Source organism: Colobus angolensis, unplaced genomic scaffold (genome assembly GCF_000951035.1).
Source record: "Colobus angolensis palliatus isolate OR3802 unplaced genomic scaffold, Cang.pa_1.0 Scaffold162, whole genome shotgun sequence".
In the NCBI taxonomy this organism is placed as follows: Eukaryota; Metazoa; Chordata; class Mammalia; order Primates; family Cercopithecidae; genus Colobus; species Colobus angolensis.
The window spans coordinates 3,449,313-3,460,069 of NW_012114733.1; the positions used below are offsets into that span (position 1 = coordinate 3,449,313).

Here is a 10,757-nt window from a genome sequence, read left to right on the forward strand (position 1 = left end):
GGGAATTTACAGGCCCTTACTAAGCAGTAATTAATAAATATGTAAATCTGGAACATTGCTAATAACAAAATAAGCAAAAGCAGATAGAAAAGGGAGTCTCACAATGGGTAAGATGTTGCCCTGAGTCTTCCATTTCTTCAATTAATTCCTTTAAATCTACCACCAACATAGCAGGTTACTGCCAGGCACAGTGGCTCAAACTTGTAATCCAGTACTCTGGGAAGCCAAGGCAGGAAGATTGCTTGAGCTTAGGAGTTTGAGACTACAATAAGCTATGACTGACTGCATGGATAGATTGCCTTAGCTCAGGAGTTCCAGGCCAGCCTGGGCAACATAGCAAAACCCTATCTCTACAAAAAAAAAAAAAAAAAAACTTAGCCAGATGTGGTGACACGCACCTGTAGTCCTCAGGAGGCTGAGGTGGGAGGATCGCTTGAACCTGGGAGGCAGAGGTTGCAGTGAGCCAAGATTGCACCACTACACTCCAATCTGAGCAACAGAGCAAGACCCTGTCTTTAAAAAAAGAGTACAGTTGGCTACTCTGGAAAACTATTTGTTTTGCAGGTTGACAGACATTATTAGGATTAGTTCCAGTTCATAATTTCATCATCAAAGTACCAACGTTAAACTTGATCGGTAACAATCCAGTTACCAATCAACTAATTAGTAAAATCTCATCACTTCAGGAAAAAAGAGTGAGACTTACCAACTCACAAACACTGGATATCCTGGATGGTTCCTTTAGGGAATTCTGTGCTGAGCAGTAGTCCACAGAGATCAATGTTTGGGGCTGCAAGCAAGTGGGTGTGTGCTAGAGTGGTTGTGTTCACATTCAAGTGAGGCTCAGGAACTAGACGCTCAGGTCTAAATAAAATGTGATCCACTTGATCAATAAATATTTTACTACCAGTTAACACTGCATTCTCTTCTGCTTACAAATACAGCTAGCAGCTACATACAAAGCTAATGCCATACTTTTTGGTATATTTCCAACACTTTTTAAATTTTATTAACTTTTCTGTTTTGGGGTTTGTTTTTGTTTTGTTTTGTTTTTGGTAGATACAGGGTGTCCCTATGTTAACCAGGTTGGTTTCGAACCCCTGGGCTTGAGCAATTCTTCTGCCCTGGCCTCCCAAAGTAACAATACTCTCTTTGAAACATATAACGGCCGGGCATGGTGGCTCAAACCTCTAATCCCAGGACTTTGGGGGGCCAAGGCAGGAGGATTGATTGAGCCCTAGAGTGTAAAACCAGCCTGGTTAACATAAGAAGATCCTATCTCTACAAAAATACAAAAATTAGCCTGGTATAGTGGAACACACCTGTCGTCCCAGCTACTTGGGAGGCTGAAGTGGGAGAATCACTTGAGCTTGAGAGGTTGTGGCTGCAGTGAGCCATGATCGCAACACTGCATTCAGCCTGGGAAACAGAGTGAGACTCTGTCTCAAAACACACACACACACACACACACACACACACAGAGACATGCCTAAAACTAATCAACAATCTATGCAGCTAATTTTATTACTTCAACTTAAGAGTATTTATAAAAGTATTTTCTTATGTAAAGGACAAATTTCTCTAGAAAAAGCAATTAAAACCAAAATGAACCACGGTTAATTCTAAGAGTATTTTTTCTACACAAAATAGCAAAATAATGCAGCTTTACACCATCCAGTAAGTCTGAGCATTTGAAATTAGAACACATTACTGGGTCTAAAGTTACTAAACAAAAAAATTAACCAGTATGACTTATTACCATGGGCTGTTAATTCAATGTATCATTAAATGCTATCAAGCTGCCTAATCCCTAATGTTCTTAGATATTTTTTTTGTTTTTTGATCTTCAAATAAAGAGTTCCTTCAGTAAGACTGTTCATGGAGCAGATGTTTACTGAGTATCTACCAAGTGCCAGGCTCATGCCAAATGCTGTGCCAGGCCCTAGAGACATGCTAGTTAAAGGACTGGTGGGGCCAGGCACGGTGGCTCATGCCTATAATCCCAGCACTTTGGGAGGCAGCCACGGGACGATCACTTGAACCCAGAAGTTCACAGCCAGCCTGGGCAACCCAGCAATTCCCCATCTCTATAAAAAAGAAAATTTAAACCACATAATGAATGAACGAATAGTGGGGCTCCCCAACTCTCAGAGCTCACATTTTAATGGAGATGTACAACATTAAACAAGCTTAGATCAAGTTGGCACCACATAACTTGCTCATTCTTTTAAAAAATAAGACTTGAATTATATAATTCAACAATAATCAAGTACTTAGTTATAAGTAAGCAGCTTCTCTCCTCCAGTCCAAAGGGAGAAACAAGGAATGGAGAGGAGAAAAGACAGGAAGAGATAGGGTAAGGTGAGTAGGAAAGAGTGGAGGGAGGGAGAGATAAAGGGAAAGGCTGAGACAGACATCCAACGGGAGCATCTGATTTCCTAGACTGAGCCATACCTCTGGTTTATCCCAACTACAAACACTGGGAAAATCCGTTACACTAAAATTGGGTTTCTTTTTTTTTTTTTTTTTTTTGAGATGGAGTCTCGCTCTGTTCCCCAGGCTGGAGTAAAGTGGTACAATCTCGGCTCACCACAACCTCCGCCTCCTGGGTTCAAGTGATTCTCCTGCCTCAGCCTCCCAAGTAGCTGGGACTACAGGCATGCGCCACCATGCCCAGCTAATTTTTGTATTTTTAGTAGAGATGGGGTTTCACCGTGTTGGCCAGGCTGGTCTCGATCTCCTGACTTCATGATCTGCCTACCTCAGCCTCCCAAAGTGCTGGGATTACAGGCGTGAGCCACTGCGCCCGGCTGTCACTTATAACCAAGAACACTTATTAATACAAATTAAAGAAGTTCATGTTTAAAACACTTCATGCCATGTATACATACAATATATATTTGCTAAATGAATGTATGAAATGTTAGCATCTATTGAGCACTATGTTATATCTCCAGCTGTGATATGTGCTTTGTACACAGTATGTTACTTAATTCACTCAATTGCCTTATGAGGTGGGTGCCAAAACCATCTGAGTATTTTAAGAGAGAAAATTGAGGCATGGAGGTTATTTAATAATTGCCCAAGATCACATGCTCAGTAAAGAGTAATGCCAGAAGGCAAAAATCAAGACTGACACAAAAACCTGTGCTGGTAAGTACTACACAACACTGATCAAAAGATCTAATGAGAAAGCCTTGAACTAAGGTGTATCTATCCTGAATAATTGGATACTTCTTAACTGCTACACAGTATTTTAACAAAATCTCAGTTTACTGAATGAAATTTAACCATGTCCAAAATGCTAAAACCCATTCTTAATTTTCTAAAAACCTTCAGGAAAACTTTTCCTGATTTTAGACCTTTTCAGAGCTTAAAACACATCCTCTTATACCTCATCTCCCTCATTCTCTACAGAGTAAATCTAAAAGTTTCTTACTCATTTTGTTTGTACCCAGTCTGGGAAAGAAAGAATCAAGGTACCATTTGAATTCTGTATCCTCCAGCAGTTAACCTTACTCACACAAGAGGCTTGGAAGGGAGAATCACATTTTTTTTTAATCACTGAAACTCCTATTCTATGATAAATACATACACTATGGGAAGTTCAGACTTGAACTACTATGACTAAAAAAAAAATTATTTTCATGGTTATTAAAATAATAGTAATTATGAGTATTTGTATAATACTTTACAGTTTACAAAGCACTTTTATACACAGTATATACCTGGACCCTCCTAGATGTCCTTTAAGTAGACAGAGAATAAATCATGCCTCCATTTGGCAGTGAAAGAAACTCCTGATGAAAGGAAAGTAGTGATCTGCCCTAAGTCCTTCCCAGTAAGTGACAGATTTGGATTTTAAAACAGGACTTCTGGCTCCAAAGTTCATACTCATTCCAAGAAAATAATACTCTACCACTGACTGTCAAAGCAGTTTTCTATCCGCTTACTCTAAGGACACTTTTCCCCTAAACCTTCAAGCCAGAAGTGTTCAAATAAATCATCAGCTGCTTTGAAGTCTCTTCAGTACAAACCTGTGTTCGTGAACACTTAACTCTGCAAACCTGCCACACACGGTGGCTAGAAATGTATGCCTCAGAGCTTCCACCTGGAGCCGTACATATCTATGTACAGCAACTCAGGAAACTTAGTATTCTTAATAGTTATCTTTTAGGCTTTTTTTTTTTTTTTAAAAAGACAGTGTCTCCCTCTGTTGTCCAGGCTGGAATGCAGTGGCACCACCTCAGCTCACTGCAGCCTTGACCTCCCCGGGCTAAAGTGATCCTCTCACCTCAGGCTTCCGAGCAGCTGGGGCTACAGGCGTGAGTCGCTATGACTGGCTAATTTTTGTATTTTTGTTTGTAGAAAGAATTTTGCCACGTTGCCCAGGCTGGTCTTGAACTCCTGCGCTCAAGTGATCCGCCTCTTGGCCCCCTAAAGAGCTGGGATTATAGATATGAGCAACCGCACCTGGCCTAGACAAGAATATTTTTTATTAAATGTTTCCTTGCCTGCCCTTAAACAGATTGATCCAAAATAATTTAACACTCTCCTGATTCAATACAAGAATTCTTTACAGGGCATCGATCCTATAGCCAGGCCCCGTGTGTTAAGTGCGGATGATTCACGCCTGTAATCCCAGCACTTTGCGGGGGTGAGACAGGGAGTTCATCTGAGGTCAGGAGTTTGAGACCAGCCTGGTCAACATGGTGAAACTCCATCTTTACTAAAAATACAAAAATTAGCCAGGCGTGGTGGTACACACCTGTAATCCCAGTTACTCGGAAGGCTGAGGCAGGAGAATCGCTTGAACCCGGGAGGCAGAGGTTGCAGTGAGCTGATATTGCACCACCACACTCAAGCCTGGGCAACAGAGTGAGACCCTGTCTTGAAAAAATAAATAAATAGAAATAAAAAATTTTAAAAATTGGCCAGGTGTGGCGGCTGGCTCATGCCTGTAATCCTACCACTTAGAGGCCAAGGTGGGCAGACTGCCCGAGCTCAGGAGTTCAAGACCAGCCTGGACAACACAGGGAAACCCTGCCTCTACTGAAATACAAAAAATTAGCTGGGTCTGTAATCCCAGCTACTCAGGTGGCTAAGGCAGGATAATTGCTTGAACCTGGGAAGCGGAGGTTGTAGTGAGCCGAGATCGCACCACTGCACTCCAGCCTGGGCAATAGAGCAAGACTTCACCTCAAAAAAATTAAAATAAAATAAAATAAAAATAATTAGAGGAGGATGAACTAGAAGATCATGAAGACTATTTGAAACTACACCGAGGAAGTCAACTCTTCACTTCTAACTGCCTCCCACATACCTAATCCAACAAATGCTCAAAGAAGTAAAGATGCCTAACAAATTCTTGGAGCCTAAATTATCTACCAATTCATGGCTCACAAAATGGACTACAGGCAACTTTACATATACAGTCATGCATCACTTAATAACAGAGATACTTTCTGAGAAACATGTTGTAAGGCAATTTCACCATTGTGTGAACATCATGGAGTGGACTTACACAAATCTAGATGGTGGATCTACTACAGACCTAGGCTATATGGCATAGCTTATTGCTTCTAGGCTACAAATCTGTACTGTACTAAATATTGTAGGCAATTTTAACACAAAGTACTTATCTACAAAGTGTTTATGTAGTTAAACATATCTAAACATGGAAAAGGAGTTTTCCAATTGCATTGTAAACTCAGGACCATTGTATATGCAGTCCATCATTGATCTAAACGTTGTTATACAGTGCATGCCTGTACAAATTACCACGGGGTTTATGGTTCCCAAGCACAATCCCGGACAGAATAGAAGACAATTAATTATTACAGTCAAAAACTTCCTTACAGCTCATATAAATCTGAATCCACCAAATCAAAGAACAAAATCTTCTTCAATATGTGCCTGATGCTCAAATTCCAAAACTCCAAAGCAAATGAATATTAAACGAGTAACTTGCCAAGACTTGGGCTCTCCAAAGTGGAGATAATTAATGCTATAGAGGTCCATGTCCTCGGTGTGCCATGCGAACGTGGTCTTCCACATGCCAAAATATAGATACGGGGTATTTACACCCTCAATAGAAATGCCACACTCTTCTTCAACCACATCCAAGACTGTATTCAGGCGAGCTATGTTCCATTCATCCACACCCTGGAATGACAGAGAAAAAAAAGAGAGAGAAATCAAATCTTACCAAACCATGAAAGATAGCATTTACTAATCAAACCACTATCCACCAAAATTATATATTACACTGTATATTCTAATTCACTGAAAACTGAAAAATAAAACAGTCCCTATTCAAGAGCCACATACATATATCCATTATTATTAAAGATTACTACCAGCATAATGGGGTTCTATATAACTATTTGGTAGAAATTTATACCAAATAGCTTCCTGATACCAAATGGAAATGAAAGTTACAGTCCCACTCCCCAGTTGGCTGTCAGCAAAAAATTATTGATTCAAAGCAGATGATCTGGCATGGGCTTTCCCTCTTTGGCACACCTTTTTGTTTTGGGGGTTTTTTGATTTGGGTTTTCTTGAGATTTTTTTGCACATTAGTTTAGAGGTAACATTCACCATCACATATCACATCAAGAAATCAATAGCAAAATGTCTTCTGTTATCCTTCTCCCATCCCCATCCATTCAATCTCAGCATGTAATACACTGTTTCCTCAAAATTCCACTCTAATTATTGGAAAAACTTTTGGCAGTATCCACGGATCACTGTGCTTCTACTAATGCTTCAACTAAATATTAACCTCTTATGTTAGTGGAAAAATTTAAACACATAATGCCTACTAAAAATAATTATCCAAACTTTGGTAAAATTGCTGGAATAATGTACTTTTATAACAGTAACCCAATACGGATGGTGATGGCAGAGCAAGGGAAGGTTAGCGTCACTACTATAGGAGTTAAGGTGATAGGAAAAGATTCTGGTTTGATTAGAACTTAACAATCTTCCGCCACCCCCGAGACAGAGTCTTACTCTGTCACCCAGGCTGGAGTGCAGTGGTGCAATCTTGGCTCACTGCAACCTTTACCTCCCAGGTTTGACCAATTCTCATGCCTCAGCCTCCCACACAGGTGGAACTACAGGTGCAGGCCACCACACCCAGCTAATGTTTTATATTTTTAGTAGAGACAGGAGTTTCACCATGTTGCCTAGGCTAGTCTTGAACTCCTGGCCTCAAGTGACCCACCCGCCTCGGCCTCCCAAAGTGCTGGGATTATAAGCGTGAGCCACTGCACCCAGCCAATCACTTATGAATTGACTACAGTTCACGACTGCTTAGAAATTTTTACAAACTATACATTTCTCCCATATATTTTTATCAAATTCTAAATAACAGAGACTAGGCACATTCCTATGTAATCACGGGGAAACTGAAATGCCTTTAAAGCCATTCCAACCGGCCGGGCGCGGTGGCTCAAGCCTGTAATCCCAGCACTTTGGGAGGCCGAGACGGGCGGATCACAAGGTCAGGAGATCGAGACCATCCTGGCTAACATGGTGAAACCCCGTCTCTACTAAAGAATACAAAAAACTAGCCGGGCCAGGTGGCAGGCACCTGTAGTCCCAGCTACTCGGGAGGCTGAGGCAGGAGAATGGCGTAAACCCAGGAGGCGGAGCTTGCAGTGAGCTGAGATCCGGCCACTGCACTCCAGCCTGGGCGATAGAGCGAGACTCCATCTCAACAACAACAACAAAAAAAAGCCATTCCAACCTTTTCGTGCTAATGCACTGTTAGAGAAGGGCATTGGCCGGGTGCAGTGGCTCATGCCTGTAATTCCAGCACTTTGGGAGGCTGAAGAAAGCAGATCACTTGAGCCCAGCAGCTCAAGACCAGCCTGGGCAACATGGCAAGACCCCATGTTTATTTTAAAAATAAAAACTAAAAGAAGGGTATTAAATTCATCTATGTCTACCAAAGGTTGTCCTCTCCAATAACTATACCAATGGCTTCACACACGACCACTTCTAACATTTCCTGAACACACTAAAAGCTTTTAGAGTTGTTCTGTTTTCATTTTGGTCTTTAAATGATTTTCTAATTAGTGTGCTAATCTTACTTTCTAAAAGCTTTGGGGTTAAAAAACTATTGATGAAGCAGCTAATGAAACTCTGACTCAGGTAACATAATTGAACATGCCAAAGGACATAATTTAATTCCCAAATTCTCTTAAGTAGCCACTCTGTCTACAACTTAAGCCGCACACTGAGAAGCTTGTTATTTGAAACTGGTCAAAGTATCCGTTTAGAGAAGATCCTAGGTTCCAACATTTGAGACCTCATAAAACTTCAATCACATTATGTAAAATATTTTATCTCACTCTATTTATAGTGATGCAATCTCTTAACTCTAGTCCAATCAGACTTCAGTCCAATCACCCTAATAATAGAGTTCTATTTAAAAGTCATTACTGAAGCAATGAATCTGAAGTAATAAATGAGCACCATATTATAGGAACCATTTTTAAACCGAATGAGCTTGCAAATTTAGACACAAACTATTTCTCTAAAATTTCTACATATAGAGACATCTAAGTTTTATTTCTGACTGCCACTATCGTTTAAAAATAACCAAGGTTGAATCCCTTGACATACTAGACCCATGGTATAAGGGGAAGAGGGTAGAGATCAAATAGTGCTGGACAAAAAGACCTAGATTACAACCCCAGCTCTGCAGGTCACTGAGGAGAAAGTCACAGAGCTTTTCTGAGCATCAAGTCTTTCTTCATGGAAACACAAGGGTTCTTGCACCCTCCTAGAGTTGCTCGGAGCAGTAAATAAGCTAAATGAAAATAAACTTTTATAAAATAAAATTTAATTCTTAGAACTGATATAATAAATATCACCACTATTCTCTAGCAAATCTTACTGGACAGTCTGCCAAAAACAAGTCAAGCATGTGAGAAGTGATGTTTAATAAAATGTGTTTAAGTTCACTACTGAAGTTCTCCCCGTTAATGGACAAACAACATATTTGCAGCAGTTTCTTCTCAGCAAGGCAAGGTTGCTGAAAAGTAATTTCTTTTGCTAAAATAAAAAGTCTCATAATTTCAATTAAGCAGTTGTACAAATATTAAGAATAACCAACAGAGAGAGATAAATCTTACTGCTTCAAAATTCTTTCACCAATTTTTGTTCTCTACTATTAAACTAGTTAGCTGACTCCAAAAACAGGCTCCACAAAGGCTCTTCTGAAGAGCACCAGGTCTGTCTCATATACTTAGACCAAAAACACACCTAGTTATCATTAAGGCGAAGTGTTATACCATATGCTACCTTATTACACTATACACACTTGTATGCTACATTTATTCTAAACAATCCTATAAAATGGGTAATGTTATTCCCAAATGAAAAAATGAAAAAATTAATACTCCTAGCTAGAAGTAGGTGATAGTGATTATCCTAAATCTATCTGACTCCTGGACCTTCCTTTTTAAAGGTTTATGCTTTAGTTCTGATCCTTTTAAAATACGACATATCATCCTCTTCTCTCAGCATCACTGTCAACAAAGATCTAAGGTTCAGGAGCAGCAAACATGTGAAGCTGCTGCATTCTTCTCACCAGGGGCAGAGCCACTCTACACAAATGTCAGCAAGGCTTATACCGCAGACTGCCTCACTTGAGAGCGCGTGACAGGAATGATTTAGCGTAAAAGCAGTCTCCAAACCCCAGCTACAAACAAGCCCCACAATGACAAGTGAGAATCTGCTGAACTGTTCAAAGCTTAATTCCAGCAGGCTTCAGCAGAAAGGCTGCACACCAGCCCAAGTTCACAGACAAAGTTTCCTCCTGGATTCTGCCCCCCTCAAATGAAACTCTCCCACACATGTTCAGCAGGCACATGAGCAATATTCATAACTCACCTGACTTCCAGTGGACTGACTGGAGTCCTAGGCCTAGGAGTTCACGTCCCCCGGCCCCTTGCTCCTTTCACGCCAATTACCCGCTTGGAGCCTGTCCTGCCCCATTCCTTTACGTACCCTGCATCTGTTTTCTGAAACAACTCACAATTGGACCATGATTTGTGCACACAGGTATAACTGAGAACTTTATCAGGGATATTCCCTTTCAATCAGTGATAGTATCTTCCTCCTATCAGGAATCAGACAGCAGTTTAAAAGCACTCCTAGACCAGGCACAGTGGCTCATGCCTGTAATCCCAACACTTTCAGAGGCCAAGGCAGGAGAATCACTTCAGCCAGGAGTTCAAGTCCACCCTGGGCAACATAGTGAGACCCTGTCTCTACAAAAAATTTTAAAATTAGCCAGGTGTGGTGCCTTGTGCCTGTAATCCCAGCTACATGGAAGGCTGAGGAGGGAGGATCAATTGAGCCCAGGAGGTCGAGGCTGGAGTAAGCCAGTAATTGCGCCACTGCACTTCTGCCTGGGTGACAGAGAAAGACCCTGTCTCAATCAATCAATCAATCAATCAATGCATTCCTAAATCTTCAATGTCTCAACCAGGCCATCCTGGACTCTCTCCAGTGACTGCACTCAGTTATTGCAAAACTAAAGGGAACAACGCAGCAACATGCCATGTTAGAAACCTCGAGAAACAATGAGCCATTTCCACCTACACAAAGAAATAATGCAAAAATCATAGTAGCTCAATTTTTCCCAAAATATTTCCAATTCAACATTAGAAATATGGGTCCTAGATTGGGTGCGGTGGGTCATGCCTGTAATCCTAGCACTTTGGGAGGCCGAGGCAGGC

The 10,757-nt window shown here is 40.9% G+C and overlaps 1 protein-coding gene across 3 annotated transcripts in view; it reads right to left on the reverse strand.

The window, feature by feature from the left end:
- Window positions 1–10,757, reverse strand: part of KDM4C (lysine (K)-specific demethylase 4C) — a 381,948-nt gene that overhangs the window by 314,788 nt on the left and 56,403 nt on the right. For all 3 annotated transcript variants that reach the window (XM_011937297.1, XM_011937295.1, XM_011937294.1), the window contains exon 4: window positions 5,972–6,165. In XM_011937297.1, the coding sequence (XP_011792687.1) occupies window positions 5,972–6,165 (194 nt within the window). The remainder of the gene's footprint in view (window positions 1–5,971; window positions 6,166–10,757) is intronic.